Below are 17976 nucleotides of genomic sequence, written 5' to 3'. Positions count from 1 at the left end.
CGCTTATATGTAGGCTACTCAATTATTTCCCATTTACATTCTATTTAATTTCTTTCTCAATTTACATGTTACATTAAGAGCTAGTTTCTTGCAGCCTAACAGGTCACACTGAGAGTCATTCAGCCATTTCTTTCATGACAGAATAATAGGCCTATACCGGTACCTTTTTTAAATTATGGTTATTTTTGTAATACTGTACTGAAAATGTTTTGCTTGTATTAGTTATTGGCTTGAACTCTTATTGGTTGCACTGAAGTTTAAACGCCCTTGCTACAAGAGTTTATTGATTTCAAAAGTTTTCTTTTTTCTCTATTATTTTTAAACACCCAAAATAAAGTTTATATTTGAATAAGACAACAGGACTTCACTTGAGCATCGCAGCAGCACTTGACTTCTTTTCTTTCATTTTTACTGAACATCAGCCCACAGGTATCTTGTTGTAATTTGCCGATGCTTAACATTTGTCACATAAAGAACAGGAAAGCCACGGACTCCATGATTGATAATAATAATAATGGTGTTGAAAGCACAGTAGTGCTTTTTCACCTTCATGATAACATACGGAGCAATATTAAAAAAAAAAAAACGAAATAGAATAGGCCTACCGTACCAACAAGGAAGTCATAACAAGAGAAAAAGCATTGATATACCGTAGTCTTTCACCGCTTCCTGTCTGTTGTAGTACCTAGATTGCAATGGTGCTATTTTATTCTACTATACTATTCTGGTAACAGACGAAATAAAAGATTTTCTCCCTTTCCCTTTCTGCTACCCAAAATTCTCAGTCTCAGATGATCAAGTTTCAGGTCATCAGATCTATCAGAACTAAGAAGATGAAGGAATTCTGTGGAGTGTGGACATATTGCAAATAGTGAAATTTTTTTATCTTTGTGAAAGGAGTTGAAAAAAAACGTTGTCGATCATACAACTTTCTTTCAGTTCAGTTGTTTTTATTTCCGACCATCACAACAAAAAATAATACATATCTAATATTTCATATCTTTTGTTAGATGACTTCGTAATCGAAGAAGCTTCAAGATCAAGCTGCGCTGGTTAGACTCTCGGGAGTGCGCTTGAGCCAGCTTGAGCAACCCACGTTAAGGACTGCTCTCTATGCAGCGGCACCTAATGAATGGAATAAATCCCAAGTTACAACACTTCAACAATCAGAAACTTCACTCTGTCAATTTTAGTGACCAGGCCTGCGTTAGTGGTTCAAAGCCTTTACAAGTATACGAAACTGCCAGGATTAAGCTCTCAAAGAAGCTTTCCCAATCCTAGGGTAAAGAATCAATTAATTTATGAAACAACCATGGGCCTACAAATTTTTTTTTGGAATGTTTGTGAATTCAAAAGTTAAAGCTTCCAACTTCACTTTTTGAACTTAAAAAATGCACCAGGTTAACGTTTTTGCTTAGAGCACTCTCAACCAAAAAGAGATGGAAAGTTGTATGTAGTGAAATATTGCTGATAACAATAGATTATGTTTGAGGAATTTCGTGTCCCTGTTGGGAAATGCGTTCGTTGTTGTCTGGCAACATTGTTTTGCACTGACTGTTTGCCATGTCTATGCTGTTTGCAGACACCTCGTTTTCACAACCAAACATTGCCAATAATTGTCAAATCTGTCAATAGCAATCCTTCGAATTAAGTCACTATACCTAGTTATTTGACACAGTGCCGACTGGTTCCTGACGCTTAATCGCATCTCATGTATTTGTGACTGCAATAAATATGGCATTGAGAGGAACACATCGTTTGGTTGTGAATTGCACAAAATTTTTAAACTTTTATGAAGCCAGTCAGTTCCAAAGTTTATATGTACACAAAACAAACAATTTTTACTCTTCTATGTGGAATGTAAGAAAATCTTTGTCTACAAAACCCCATTTTCATTCTGGTAAGTACTCAAACGCAAACAAAATCAAGGAAGACCAGGAGAAACATTCATGCCAAGGGTTCAGTCTCTTACAAAGCACAACTAGGAAGAACTGTGACATTTGGCTGAATTTTTCACCCTATTGGCGTAAAAGAAATTATTATTTAGTACTCAATGTCAGTTTTGTTTGTTGTCATTAGCATTTTTGGGATAACCTATTGGTTTTAACACTACAGTATTTGCAACATTCATCTGATGAAAGTAAAAGCAATGACAAACAGGCTCATGTATTGCTTCACTGACACTTGGCGCATCATGACAATGCGCATCCTCAAAACGAATAACATACAAAATAAAATTTACAAAGTTATCCACTGCAGTTATATAACTTAGTAAATTTTATTTTGTACGTTATTTGCTCTGAGGATGCGCATTGTCATGGTGGTCAGTGAAGCAGCACCCAAGTTTTTCACTATTCTATTGGCTATTCATTGAAAAAGATTGACAAAATCTTTAAGGACGTCAAAGTATGAGCTGCATCAACACTTATTTATATGGCAGAGGCTTTAGCTACCATAACCGCTGTAGCTCAAGCAAGATATCACGACCACGTCCTGAAACGTATTTCCAAAACAAAAAATTGTGCATTCATTTCTTCAACCTAATCCAGTAAATAGTTACACTAAAGCAAAATTCAACTGAGTGAACTAGAGAAAACAGTTATGCAGCAAAAATTACGTGGAATTTGGTTTGAGAAACATAGCATCATCTCTTTTTGTCGAACAACAACTCACTAAGGGAAATTTTGGTAGGTGAACAAAGTGCAAGATTTTTAAATGTAAAGTATGTGCAAGAAGTGTACTGCACAAGTATCTTAAATTCTAAACAGTAAATCACATTAATTTATGAAATATATGTTTATTATCATTTTTTATTTAGATTCAAGATTACTGCAAGCTCTATTGCGAAACCTGTCATGTCGGTCTTATCACTTATCCAATCAGCATATGTCATCGAAAGATTTTTATAAAATTTTAGGAGTATCTAAAAATGCTTCCCAAAAAGATATCAAGAAAGCTTACTATCAGGTGTTAAGATTGTTTGATACAATTTAGCTTTGTTGTTTCTTGACATTATAATATGTTTTTGTTGTTGTCGACATAAATTTAATAGTATTATACCAGGTTATATATTTTGCTGCGTATTGATTTGTAATCATTTTCTGCAATACAATTTTTTTGTGCCAATGTTTGCTTCAGATTCTTATATGTGTAAGTGTTTATCTTTGCAGGTCAAGTCAGTATTTGTTATTGAGCAGGTGCTATTCTTACCATGCATGGTAGACGTAGTTCCTGAAGCTATGGTTCCCTAGTCACTGAAGCATAATGTTTGTCGGTGCATGCTTGACTATACGACTTGCCTAAGGATACACTTATCATGCCTTAGTGACTTACCTTGACTATAGCCTCTGCCATCTTAAGTAGGCTTAACCTTGTACTACAATTTACATTTGATAGAATCTATTGCATCACATATGTTGTGCTTTTATTACATGCATCAAGGCATTATAATATTCCAGTTTTCAATGTGAAGACTGAAGAAATTACTTTGTTACAGCAGTGTTTAGTGTTAGATTAACATGCAGCTAGATGACATAAAGTTGTTTTATAGACATATTTTTTAGGCTATGGCTATATTTACACTATATAGTGTAATAATAGCCTGAATAGTGTTGCCAGATAAGAAATTCTGCCCTAATTTGAGAAAAGTTAAGCTATGTAAAACAAAAACTTGTATTTTGGAAAAAATTTAATTCCCGGGCAAAGATCAAAACCCTAATTTTATTCCTAACTCTAACCCTTACCTTAACCCTTCCTAACTTTAATCCTAACTCTGGCAACACTTGATTGTGGAAAAATAGCCACTTCCTATTGTTTATTGCAGTTAGCCAAAAAGTTTCATCCTGATACAAACAAAGGAGATAAAAATGCTGCGATGAAATTTGCTAATGTTGCTGAGGCTTATGAGGTATGGTAATTATGGTGCGAAATTATTTGTGTATAATTTACTTATACACAAGTAACATACATAACGTTTATAGGCTATATTCTGTTGCTATTGCAAAGACATTGCTTTACACATTTTTACTTCATCAATCAAGTAAAGGTATTTTAGGTCTTGGGTGACGAAGCAAGACGACAACAGTATGATGTACTTGGCGTAAATTATCAAGCTCAGCAGCAAGGTGGAGGGAGACAGTGGTCTGGACAGGGCTTCTCTGGACAAATGGATCCTGAAGATCTTTTTAAAAAAATTTTTGAAGAGTTTTCCACTGGCGGACAAAACACATATCAAGAATTTCGTGAATTTTCTCCATTGGAGGTAACAACTTTACCGGTAATGAGTGTGTAATTCTACTTTGTTTTTGTCTTGAGTAATAAAATCTTCTTGCTTGGTGTTCTTGGCTTAGAATCAGGACTACTAGTGGATGCTGCACTACTATATAATACTTAATTAGTTGACATATCTTTACAGGTGCATGAAAATATGACTGATGTTGGTGGACATGTTTGAAAACATTTTTTGTTTTAAAGGTTTTTTTAGATTTAACCTTTGATGATGCTGCCAAAGGTGTCAATAAAACCTTGCAATTGGATGTAATGGACAGCTGTCAGCGGTGTATGGGGAAGGGAAATGAGCCCGGAAGTAAAGTGTCCAAATGTGGTTATTGTGGAGGAAGCGGAACAGTAAGTTTTGAGTGACTATTCAGTTATTAACTCCTACACAGCAAGGTTTTGGTATGTTTGTTTCTGTTCACTTTAGCACATTGACTGCAAAGAAATTTTGTTGATGACATCAGCGTAAAAAAGCAAGGTTTTACGTGTGACAACGGACTCTCAGCGTCATGATAAATATCATGCACATTTATATGTATATGCTCATTGAGTGTGTTTGTGTTCTACAACTTCTGCTTTTTACAAAAAGTCTGATTGCTGTGTAATTGTGTTTGTGTATGACCAAGAACCTTGGTTGTTAACTGAATTACAAATACTTTGCTTCTAGAAGGTTCTGCCATTTTGCCATTGTGCACCTTCAAATCTATCGCTGTTTTTGATGGTCAGTTGGCAAAAAAGTAATGCAATAGATCAGAGTCTGTTGGTTTTTACATAACTGACATTTTAAATTAGGTTTTGTACTAAAACGAAACTTCTAAATTTCACTCAGGAGCAAGTCTCCACAGGACCATTTGTCATGCGTGCCACTTGTAGGAAATGTGGAGGAACCGGCAAACTTATCACATTCCCTTGCGTCATGTGCAATGGCAATGGACAAGTGAAGCAAAAGAAATCCGTGACTGTTCCTATTCCAGCAGGTATTATAATTACAACTTTTTTATTTGTTTTTGATTTAGCCTCCCTGATTCTTGATGAGTAGGGGCTTGATGCCTTCCCACAATCCCTTCTTTGCTGCTTTACTGCAAAACACGGAACTTGCGATCCGTTATTTATTTGAGTCTGCAAATGGGGATAAGAACCTGATTTTTTTCACACACTTAAGGACTTCAATACGGCCATATACTCAAAAAACTAAAGGCACAAATGTCTGGGAAGGCGCCTTGTAATCCTCTTGCTTAACGTTGTTAACGTAATTGCTGAATTTTCAACACAAAGATGTAGGTGACTTTTGGTCTTTGGCAGGCAGCAGAAGCAATTATCGAGTGAAAACGCCAGTCGTTCGCAGTAAAGCCACGTGGCCCACGTCCTTAAAAACAAACGCGAGACAACGAAAAAACAACGTTGGCACAAATTACAAACCCAAGTTAAGCCTCCGGAACACTCTCCTCCCCTGTCCAAAAGCAAACGAGACGTTTTCAGCACTATAAGGAAGGATGAAGTTGAGATGAACAATCCGCTCATCACCTCTTTCTCCAGCTCATCAGAAACCATTTTCCAGCTCATCAAAAATCCTCAGGCTTTCGCCTCTCTAAGCTTTTCCTTTCGCCTTTCGCCAAAAATCCTTTCGCCTTTCGCCCTAACTCAAGAGGATGCAGCGGTTGTTGACGCTGGTTTTTCAACCTCCACTTTTATAAGGGGTCCATGACAGAAAAGCCTTTGGCCAACCTTGGAGGCTTTTATCACACACATTGCCTTGTATCTCTTGTGTTGAATTTGCGTTTGTTTCAGGCGTGGAAGATCGGCAGACGGTCCGCATGCAAGTTGGTACACGAGAAGTGTTCATAACATTTAGGGTGAGAAAAACTGTACATTAGACTTATATGCAACAGCAAAACTGTATTTTAAGTCCATAAGTTTTTGTCACTCGCAGTTTTATTTCAAGATCAAAATCCAACCCTTTGTTAGTATTTCATGCGTTTTAGCTTGTGCTTAAAATACAACGATGATTTCCAACCAGCAAATCAGTCTTTTTTTACATTGATTAAACGTCTGGATTTGCTGGCTGGGTTATTTTTAAACTAGTTTTTATCCAGGTGGCGAGCAGTCGTTTGTTCAGACGCCAAGGCGCGGATTTGCATTCTGATGTATCAATAACCATTGCTCAGGCAGGACTAGGTGGCACAGTCAGGGTTACAGGTCTTCGCGAAGAAACGATTCTCGAGGTAAGTGTTGGTTTTCACATCAAAGGAGTTGAATGTGAACATGAGTGTTTGCCTCATTGTTTTCTCATCTATTTGATCTATATCCACCAGGGATAAATCAAGGTATGGCAAAAAAATTTTTTTTTCTTGAAAACACGGTTTCTTGATTTGAACCATCCCTGTTTTGACAATCTTTATGCTTTTAAAAGCTATTTCGACAAAGTGTATTCGTACGTCTTGTGTTGTAGGCACTGTACTTTTTTGTGTCAAAAACCACATCGGTTTAATGTATTGATAAAAGTCTTTTAATGACCCTAAATTATGACTGTGGTTCCTCGCAGATTCCACCTGGCACGGGATCCCACAGAACGTTCCAGCTGAAGGGAAAAGGAATAAAGAAAGTGAATAGTCATGGATTTGGTGATCATTTTGTCCATGTTAAAGTAACCCCGCCAACGTGAGTCATCGTACATTGAAATTTGTGATCACTGGAAAAGTTTCGAATTGAAAAGAACCCACTGTTTTATTTGTAAAATTTACAAAAAATCCAATCCAATTACACAATGGTAGATTTTTACTTGTAAAATGTGTCCAATCGTAGGTCATGGTCCAATCTTATTTAACACTTGCTATTGGTTGTAGTGGGTAGAGCTGTTCGAACCAAAAGTCTTGTTTTCTACAGGACGTTGTCAAATCGTCAAAAAGAACTACTTTTGGAATTTACTGAAGAGGACGACGAATTGAGTGGAACAGTCAATGGTTATCATCCTAAAAGTCAGTGACCGCATTTCAGTTTTACATTTCATTACTTTTAATAGAATCAAACAGCATTTTTTCAGTGAAATATAAGACAAAAGTTCAAGCAATGCGACAAATATATTTGAAAGTGTAGACAGTAGATTTTATAACTGATATTATTCGCTGAGAAAAGGAAAATAGAAGAAGATAACGATTTAATCACCAATCAGACCAGTCGTCACTGCCAGGCCAGGTTAGCCTATGAACTTTTGTTGATTTGCAATCGATTATTTTAGTTTAGGCCTACCTCACCAACAGTTTTGACTTATATCTGTTGCAGTTGTTGTGGAGTTCCCAAAGAGGCTTTTTGCAACATTTTTAGGTTCTTTGACTGGTAAAAGTGGTGGTCGATAACCCATGTGGCTAGGGATAGGCAATTTAGAAGAGTGACTTCGAATCCTAAACTATTCGAATAATTCTTATTTTTTTCACGTCATACTTTACGTTATTCATCATCGATGGAAAGCATGCGAGCAACCCAACAAGTGCGTTACACAAGCACAAACTCGCTGATTAGCATCGCAGTTGCCAGTTTTGAGGTTTTCCACGCAAAACTGTGATTATCTTGTTTAGGAGTTGCGAGTATGTGCCCGGGATTTCGGCGCTTTCTGACCTGGAATTCTTAACTCAACAATTTTATTGCGTTTAGTTGATGTAATTTTGCATTTTTTTGGCTAATTCTTAAGATTAAAATTTTGAGAGTAGCACACAGATCTCCTCAAAGAATGATCACTTTCTTCATTTTCAGTCAATTGGAGATAATCATTTCATATGAATTCGAATGTTTTCGATATTTCTCTGTAAGACTCCCCTATCACCATGACGTTCTTTCAAGCAAAAATATTCGCAAATGTTAACTGCATAAATGACGCCAATTGCTATTGTTGGCTTGACTAGATAACTTTACGTCATTGTTTTATGCGTCCCTAAAGTTTGAGATGTACTCCAACGATCACGGAATGTTTGGTTATAGGAACACTTGTGCACTCAAAAATCAAAACATTGATCGCTTGAAGCAGCTCTTTGCTGACTGCAGTGAATACTACTTTCCAAAAAGTATTGTTTTGTCTCTTCAGCTTTGCAAATTGCTAAGCGCACAAAGTTTAGAATCGCCAAGAAATCATTAAATTTGAAAATGTAGGCTAGTTTGAATTACATCAAATAAATGTATTCAAAATTTTTATTTGGCAATTGCCGACGTCATTTCACGTCGGCAAAGATTTCGCGGCAGTAAAAATATGTTAATTTCGAAGGAAGTAACATAACCTACTGTATAGTATTTGGTTTGTCTGATCCGCATCCAACAGTGCGAAAGCCGTAGGTACGATGATCGTTTGGATGCATAATACTTTAACACCAAAGTTAACCCGCATTTTTCTTGCGTGACGCATTGGGAGCAAAACTCGTTTTTTATATTGTTTCAACATTTGCATACAGTAAAGCAGTATAAAAAACGATAGTAACAAAAGGTTTCTGCAGACTCTTAACCTCAGTTCTGGCTTCTCGGTGTTTTGGAAATTGCTAATCATAAATAATTGTAGGATCCATGTAAAAGGATTCAACTAATCAATAAAAACCGACACCGGTTGCTTTGTTTTACTTAGTTTAAATATCTGTAGACCATTGTATCAACGGGAGCAAAAATGAAATCTTGTCAATAGGTGTCGCGCTGTTTATCGCAAGGTTATTGGAACAGCGGCTGCATTGCATGAGTCTCCACAACATAAGTTAACAGAGCTAACAATTATCAAATTGACATATCGTTTAACAGGAAAAGGTTTGGAAACCTATAAGCACTGCACAGCAATTATTTTACGTTTTAATGGGCATAGTTTGTGCCCAAAACAAAATCTTGATTTTATTTAACGTCCGCTTCGTCTTCATTCGCAGAAATATATCGAATTGAATTCGATATAATTTTTCTAGAATACATTAGATTCGAATCTTCAACTATTCAAAAATGCTCATTCCTACTTGTGGCATGAATAATTAATTAGTGGTGAACAACTTATCTGAAGCAGAATTGGAATGTTGTGATTGACATTAATGTCGACAATTTCTAAGTGAGATTATCACAGGCACGGTTAGTAGTGTACTGCAGTTCGCAGTGCAGTGGTTACAGATATTTAATTGATAGGGTGTGAACAAGAGGTACTTCAACAAACTGTAGGCCTACTGGTTATCAGATTTATGGAGGCGACACAATTTCAGTATGTTCTGAGTCGGTAATTATATGACGTTAGGATTTGCACCAAGTTATGTTTTTATATTCCTATTACAGAGCACAAGGTACTGCATTAGCGGTTCGCCTTTCAAATTCAATTCTTGAGTTATGGAGATAAAAACTAGTAAGAATGTTACTTTGTTGCATAGTCAAGACATGGGATTATTCTATGCTGGCCATTACAGTTTTAATTCTAGAATAAAAAATAGTTTACCAACAAGGAAATCCTGCGCACACTCAGGATTTGGATTTTTGAAACGTCATACTTAGGTCCCTTTAACACTGTAACAAAGGAAACAGAAATGCATCTATTCCTAACATCAATATTGTGTTTCTAGAAATAGGGGAATTTTAACTGTGTGTTCGAAAAACTGCCAATTGATTAGTCTTACAAAGATTCAAAATCCATCATTTTTCCAAGAATGTTGAATCATCTATCATAAAATATAATTTCGTGACGTATTTTCTAAGCATGCGCTATCATGTGCCGCTAGTTTCAATTGTTGAGTTTGAATTAACGTTTTATCCTACTTCTGAACAACATATTGAGCTATGCGGTCAATCATTCGAGGAAGATTGTGAGACTTGCTTTGCATGTGGTAGGCCACAGGACTTGAGACGATAAGAAGTTGACAGAAAGAAAAAGGTAGTCGTAGAACAGTAAACCAGGATAAACTATTTTATTGGGATTTTTTTACTTTACGTTTAACTTGCAAGTCCATGATATTTCAATGAAACGTTTCGTTATTAGGCTACGTATGCATCTCTTGACATTGTAGACTAGGCTACTTCGAGTACAAATTTTAAGATTAACAGCTACAATTACGCTAAATTCATTTTGTTTTTACCTTTCAGAAATTGAAAAAATCTCCAAAGAAGGGAAGTAAAAAGGAGGCTTGTTTATGATCTGCCACTATAGTAATAAGCTGCTGTATAAAATATCTTGTTCACTTCAGAGATGTAAATAATCTGCATCAATCTGACCAAAACTTTCTGTTATCCCGCCTTTCCTGTCGCCTAGCCTATTTTATCTTTGTATAGGCCTTCGTCAGTAAGGTGTGATGTTCTTTGCACCTGCATGACTAAATAAAATTCCATTTTTGTTGCCTTTGTTATTCATTTCTGTTGGCATGAATAGAATAGCCAGTGTAGCAGGTACTTTCGATTAAGTCTACGTTCGATTTACAACGCGTTTAACGTTTACTTTGTCAAATGAACACTCAACACTAGCTGATGTTTATGCCAAAGTTTAGTGGAATGATATGACCAAAGTTTATGATGGCTAAAACGGCTCATGAGCGGAGATATTCTTATTCGGCTTTGTGTGCCGTGTGGTGGTGGTAGGCACTTAAAACATAAAAAGTTTTGCAAAACCAATGAAGCATCGAATCAATCAGAAGTTGTAAGGAAAACAGGAAAAACGCAAACATTTCTGATAGCCTATAAAGTAAAGTAAGTCAACGTTTCGCCGTCCACAGCTTGGCGCAGAGGGTTACCGCAATGGTAATCATTTCCATGACTTGTGTTCGATTCTCACTCAAGCCATAACTCTTTTTTCTTCTGTAATTACCAAATAAAGCAAATAGGCTCCTCATGGCAATTCTTGTTAGGAGTTACAATGCAGTGGAGCAAACGTTTGTTCCCTGTAGCCTACGCGAGAATGCAAATAGGCTCCTCATGGTAATCCTGCACATAGAAATTACGTGATAGGCCACTGACGCAAGACTGGAAAAGATTCAAACAACCCCGGATTTAGTAAAAAATTCGCTTCAAGAAATCGATCTCTCAGCGTTTCTGCTTCTCTTTAAATTTCCCGAATAAATATTTTTTCGAATTTTAAAGCCCTTTGCTGCCCCTGCACCCTGTCAAAGTCCATCGCTTGGCCTATAGCCTACTTGTGCAATGTTTTTTTAGCTTGTTCAAATTGTTTTTGTGTTTTAAATAAAGTTTATATTTGAATAAAACTACAGGACCTCACTAAAGAATCGCAGCAGCACATTACTTTTATTTTTACTAAACATCAGCCTATCTTGTTAGGCCTACAACGTAATTTGCCAATGCTTGACATTTGTCGCATTAAGAACAGGGAAGCAGCTGACGTGATGACTGATATAGCCTAGTCTTTTGCTGCTTCCTGTCTGTTGCGGTATGTAGATTTCTATGGTGTTATTTTATTCGTATTGTGTAAGTTATAATTGTAGCCCACCGTACTATTCTCGCAACAGACGAAATAAAAAGATTTTCTTTGTAGTGTTGTTCACACTTTTTTGTGATTTCAGTGCTCAGCATTGGCTATTATATTCATGACTGATCCATGCAACCACAATTTTTAACCTAGCTTGAAAACCAACTTCACTGCTTTCACATAGCCTACCGTAACCTATAAAAACTAGTCTACAATACTTTATAAATCTTATTTTCATCATCTTATCTACCAGCTCATCCAATCCACTAGCCCAGGGGTCGGCAACCTTTTTTGCTCTGCGGACCGGTTTCAAAATGAAATTTTTTCGCGGACCGGTCTTTAAAAAAATCTAATGTTCAACAATAAAAATTTATTGCAGCTCATATACTGTAAGGTCATTATTTAATGTGGGCCTTGGGCTTGTTTTGCCTCAACGAGACGATCCCACCTAGGAAATATAGAACTCAACGATACCCGCAATGTTTCTCTCACGTCCAATCTGTTTCGCGGTTTCGTCTTTGTTGCTGCCATTACAGAAAATCCAGACTCGCATAAATAGGATGTCGGAAATGGAAGCAAGGTTTTTAATGCTTTTATGGCAAGGTCAGGGTATTCCGGCAAGACTTTCATCCAAAACGTTGGTAGAGTCGTTGTATGAAAAATAACTTTCAAGCTACCGTCATTAGCAATATCCAGGAGCTGGTCCTGTTGTCGAACAGGTAAGGTCGATTCACCGGTTTGAAAATAAATGGATTACGGATCCAATCCTTTGCATTTCGAGGGTCTTTAGCGCTTGAATTCTATTAAAAGAGTACGCAAGTGTCTGCTCACAAGTTCGGAGAACTCTTGCTCAGGCTCACTGTCTTTCAAAGTCTCTGCTAATGTTTGAAACATGTCAAAAACCCCTTTGTTTACGCGCTGCTCCCACAATTTTAGTTTTTCTGTAAACGCAGCCACTTTATCTGCCAACTTGAATACAGTTGTCATTTTGCCCTGAAGTGAAAGATTTAGTTCATTGAGCAGATTGAATATGTCACACAAGTAGGCAAGTTTGAGAACCCATTTTTCATCAATAAATTTGCTAGCAAGATCTGAATTTTTCTCCAAAAGAAACCTTTGCAGTGGCTCACTTAGTTCAAAAACTCTGTTCAGTGATTTTCCTCTGGTGAGCCACCTTACTTCTGTGTACAACAGAAGGCATTTGTGCTCGGCATCCATGTCCTCACATATCTGCTCAAACAGCCGAGTGTTCAGTGCATGCGCTTTTATGAGGTTGATCATTTTTACTAACTTACATCATTGAATACACTATGAAGCTCGGATGATATTTTTCGGCTAGCCAGCATTTCTCTGTGAATGAAACAATGAGTGGCCTCGCACTCTGGTGCGACCTCCTTAGTTCGAGCAGTCAAACCAGACAGACGACCAATCATGGCTGCAGCCCCATCCGTACACAGACCGACACAAAAAGACCAGTTTAGTTTCCCTATGAAATATTCATTCAGAGCCTTCCACAGTTCGGAGGCTGTGTTTTTTTTTGGCAAATACAAAGCACATAGGCCTAACATGTCCTCATGAACATCGTCTTCATAAAGATATCGAACAAAAACTAGCAGCACAGCTTTGTTTTCGATATCAGTAGATTCATCACACTGAATCGCAAACCATGGTGACTTCACCAACCGCTCTAACAGTTGAGCTTCAATGTCTATCGCCATGTCCTCAATACGTCTCGCAACAGTGCGCGCAGAAAGCGAAACCTGCGCTATCTTTTTAGCTGCCGATTCTCCTATAACTTCACGGCAAATATCACTACACGCTGGTAAAATCAATTCTTCTCCGATAGTAAATGGTTTATTAGTCTTAGCGATGCGGTGAGACACCAAGTAGGGGAGACTGGGGTAAAGTGTGCAATGGGGTAAGATGAGCAACCCCTGTTTTTGGAAAAACGAGTCGGCGGAATTTTTTTATTTTTATTCTGGATGTATCACTCATAATGCCACTTCATGCAATGTATTTGTTATGTCCACTGAGAATTGCATTTTACAATGGCACGCAATTATATCAGATTATATTGCTTATGTCGAAAATTCGAAATTTTTATTTTTTTTGCCAAAAACTGAATAACTTTATTGTTACACTATGTAGGCCTAAATCAAATCTGTTTTTTTTTATTGGTAAGTATAAAGTGTGAGGATATTCAATAAAACGTTCAGGTTGGTTGGTCTTGTAGTTTTTTAAATATTTGTAATTTTGTCACAAAAATCAGGATGGGGTAAAGTGTGTAATGCTAGTTGAAGTACTGTATCTTGGAGCAGTTGCTCAACTTACCCCAAAAGAAATAGCCTTAGCTTATTTAATGTTTGAACTGTTGAATTTGTGTCTTAGGTTCGTATTGGATAAAAAAAAACAGTGTTGTGTTGTGAAGTATAATGCCTCGCAATTATACAAACAAACTGACAGGGGAATGCTTCAACTTAATCGAATTGCTCAACTTACCCCAGGTCATTGCTCAATTTACCCCATAGGCTACAATTTATGCCGGGGTAAGTTGAGCAACACGCGAATAAGTAGGCTATCAATAAAAAAAATAAATAAAAATCGCAAGGTGATAAAACTCAATCTAAAATGTAGCTGATTCACTAGTGCTTTAAGTTTACCCTATTAAAATTTTCCAAAACAAACCGTTCTTTTGTAAAAGCGACTTAAGCAAAAAGGTGCTCATCTTACCCCACCCTCCCCTACGATGCTCTTAGTGCATTTGGCTTTGTTGATAAACCTGTCCTTAGTAATCGTTTTTCAGCTTCGTGATCACTTTTTCTTCTTTCAAAAAAGTCCAAAGGTTTACCTTTTAGTTCGGGATGTTTTGTGTGCAAGTGCCGAATTAGTTTTGAGCAGGGAGTCGAACCGAACCCGAACCGGATTTTTGTAAACCGGTTTTGGTGCGATTTTGTCTGAACCTTAACCGGAACTGAACCGAAAATTTGAGTTAGCTTAAACCCTAACCGAACCGGTTGAAAAAATTGGTTCACTCCAGCATTACGTCATTGTTCGCATTGTGGTAAGTGAAGTTGTACGTAGCATGTTGTTATCTTGGAGGCCACATTGTACGGATGAATTATAGGCTATTCCGTAACACACGATCCACTATCATCGATGCTTTGGAGAGGAATTTTTTGAGGTAAGCAACTTCTGTTCTGTGACATCATAGACAATATAGTTTGATTGTAACTTGTGCCACAAACAACAAAGGCAAGTTAATTGAGCAAAGCAGTGTTGAGATCAGTGTTGCCAACCTTGCGGTTTTCATGCCCAATTGGGCTAGTTAGTAGTAGACCTAGGCCTAATTTTATCGGACCCGAACCGGAACTTACAAAACCGGTTTTAAGTTTCTTCGAACCGGAACTGAACCAAATTTTGAAACAATCTTTGAACCAGAACCGGACCCGAACCGGAAAAATCAAACGGTTCGACTCCCTGGTTTTGAGGGCTTCATAGCGTCGTTTGATAACTTGCTGTTACAAATTAGACAGAGCGGATAAGGTGTTTCGGAATCACAAGTTGAAATGAATCCGTACTTTACATAGGACGACTTATAATGGCGAATGAAAGAAGCCTTCCTTTTTTTTGAGGTTGTAGATGTAGACCCCTTGTTTGCGACATCAGATTTTTCAAATACTGTTGGCCCACGGCCATTTCCGAAAAAACTCAACATAGATGTTTGTTTTGTACCCATTTTTCTCGGATAAATCTGTAATATTTTACCAATTAAGTTTCAGTAACAATTTCTTAGGTCCATCTAATTTACTGAGTGTCGGAATGAGGGTTAATTCACCGTAGGCTACTACAACCAAAAACCAAATCCAAACCCTAACCCCAACCCTTACTTAATTCTAACCCTAATTCCGAAAAATCGGATATTTCGATATTTTCCTTTCCGACGTTAAGTGTCGGAATTATGGGAATGTTACGGTCTACTCTACGGAAACCTAACACTAATCACAACGTTCACCATAAACCTAAATCTAATCCTCAGTCCTCACCCTAAGCTTACCCATAACTTCCTGATAAATTAGCTTTTATTCTAAATATTCCGATACTCCGACGCTCTTTAAATTAGTTGGACCCCAATTTCTGTAGCAGCTGCTTTGTTAAGTGTTATGCTGGTATTACAGTCTAGTCCTACCATAGTTTGACTTTATGAACTTTTAATCAATAGTCAAACTGCTACTCCCAAAAACTTGTCTAGTCCTACCATAGTTTCACTTTATGAACTTTTAATCAATAGTCAAACTGCTACTCCCAAAAACTTCTGCACTCTATCTTCTAATTTCACACTCACAAATGAATGGTCTACGTAAAAGTTAAGTCACTCTTTTTGAAAATGAATCGCACAGTAGGCTAACTGTTGTAAAATGGCACCTAGAGAAAAGTTACTATGACGTAATAACAGCATTGCTGCCTCGCCAGTCTCAACAAGCTCAAGAAAATGCACGTGGTAGAGGTTAGCAAGTTGGTTTGGTTTGGTTTGGTTTTGAATCTTTATCCTCGGACTGACAAAGCCTTGATAGGTTATTCCTGGTACTTGTTCGCATACTTGTAGAGGCACTTGACGCAGGGCCGGTTACCGAGATTGGCAGAGTGAAGTTTTCCGATTGTTGAAGTCTTGTTGCCGAGAAATTATTCCATTCACTAGGTGCCGCTGAATGGAGAGCAGTCCTGAAATGCGTTGCTCAAACGCACACAGTGGCGCGGGAACTATTTTTCTCTAGGGGGGGCTGAAGATGCCGTAGTGTTGTCAACTTCTGGGGGGCTTCGCCCCCCAGACCCCCCTTATATGGGTCAGCATTTAAAAGTGGTAGTAGCCTATAAGCATTCGGTCCCCTTCGGTGTAAGATACGACGCCAAAACACATACATTGTAAATTATGACAAATGAAAAACGGCAACAACAAAGCAACTGTTCAGAAAATTCAAATGAAAACGTACAAATTAGAAAGTGATTTGAAAACGATAGTTTGTGGAAGTGAGTTCTCACACGCTTCCGAAGATTGCTTTTCGCTCAGGTGTTTTCTCTATGAACTGTGTCATGAGTTCTTTGACATCGACAGTGTCCAAAATGTTTTGGTGGACATGCATCAACGCAAGATGAGTAGCCTAAGTCTTTTTTGTGTGATTGAGCTTCTCAACCACGTTTTCAAGCGTCTTAGAGCAGAAAAAGAACGTTCTGATGATGCAGGGAGGCAAAGGCAGAGCTCCACAAATTTTCGCAATTCTTTGAAAAGATCTAGTGTTTGAGGATTTAGTCAGGCCCGGATTTGGGGGGGGCAGAGGATGAAGAGGGCCCCCCGACGTGGAAAAAATGTGATTTTGTGTTATTTTTTTCTTTTAGCCTTTGATGTTTCTACAGAATTCTGTGCAGTGCAGGATTAATGCTACTGTAGACGTAGTAGTTTTTCGCCGGGGGCCCCCCGATGTAAAAGTGCTCCGGGCCCCCCATCATCTAAATCCGGTCCTGGATTTAGTTGTGATAGTATCTCAGCAACCTTTTGAACGGAGTTTGCGGTTTTTCCACTTACAACTTCGCTGAACAAGGAAAGTTCCGTTTTTAGGCGATCTTTTCTGATGGCATCGGATAAGCTGTTCTCAGTAGCCTATCAGATCTTTCCTCACCATTTGCACAGCTCAGAAGGGCCTTCTATCTGTTGGCTGCTGTAAGCAGATCCGCCTGGTCGAATCTTCGATCAAGCTCAGCTTGAACCAAATCAAGGGCTTCAATGTAGCCTATTACCGTTTCCACGCTCTTTCTCCCGCAGACGACAAACCATCGGATTCTTCTGTGTTTCGAAACCTTGCTGGAGTTTTGCCCACTTGGGGATCCTTTGGCGTTTTTAGGTTATCGGCAAACGTAAAGACGTTCGCTGCATCCATAAGCTTGGAAATGGATTCATCTTTTCTGAGATTTTTGATCCGTTCGCGGAGAATGGTGATGGATTCCAAAACTGAAGAAGCAGAAATCTTCTTGTTTTGGAGCTGTCTTGCTACGGCTTCTGCAGGCTGATAAACTTCACCACTGCAGGTAATCGCAATATAAAGCCGCATCGTGCGTACTTGTTTTACAAAGCCGAATATTTTTGCACGTGCGTCTCCTCGCATTGCACTATATCTTCTGTCATGTCGGTCAGTCATTGCGACAGGGTAGGGTAGCACTTAACAACACGAGCGAGGCAAAAGCACCAACGAGTAGGACGCAAACCCAGCAAATTGCAGGCAACTTCATCGGAACCAAAAAGC

The 17976-nt window shown here is 38.0% G+C and overlaps 1 protein-coding gene across 1 annotated transcript; it reads left to right on the top strand.

Moving 5' to 3' along the window:
- The first annotated feature begins 1557 nt into the window (after nt 1-1557).
- LOC145779332 (dnaJ homolog subfamily A member 3, mitochondrial-like) lies at nt 1558-10604 on the top strand. The gene is made up of 11 exons (XM_082590894.1): nt 1558-1900; nt 2819-2967; nt 3824-3907; nt 4055-4261; nt 4474-4626; nt 5105-5252; nt 6064-6128; nt 6369-6497; nt 6818-6933; nt 7159-7250; nt 10354-10604. Exons 1-11 carry the CDS (start codon nt 1735-1737, stop codon nt 10383-10385), a joined length of 1341 nt encoding a protein of 446 aa, XP_082447020.1. The 5' UTR covers nt 1558-1734; the 3' UTR covers nt 10386-10604.
- The last annotated feature ends 7372 nt before the right edge of the window (nt 10605-17976 follow it).

Source organism: Aplidium turbinatum, chromosome 11 (genome assembly GCF_918807975.1).
Source record: "Aplidium turbinatum chromosome 11, kaAplTurb1.1, whole genome shotgun sequence".
NCBI lineage: Eukaryota > Metazoa > Chordata > Ascidiacea > Aplousobranchia > Polyclinidae > Aplidium > Aplidium turbinatum.
Note: the sequence above shows the minus strand (reverse complement) of the source record. Positions and strands in the feature narration are given on the sequence as shown.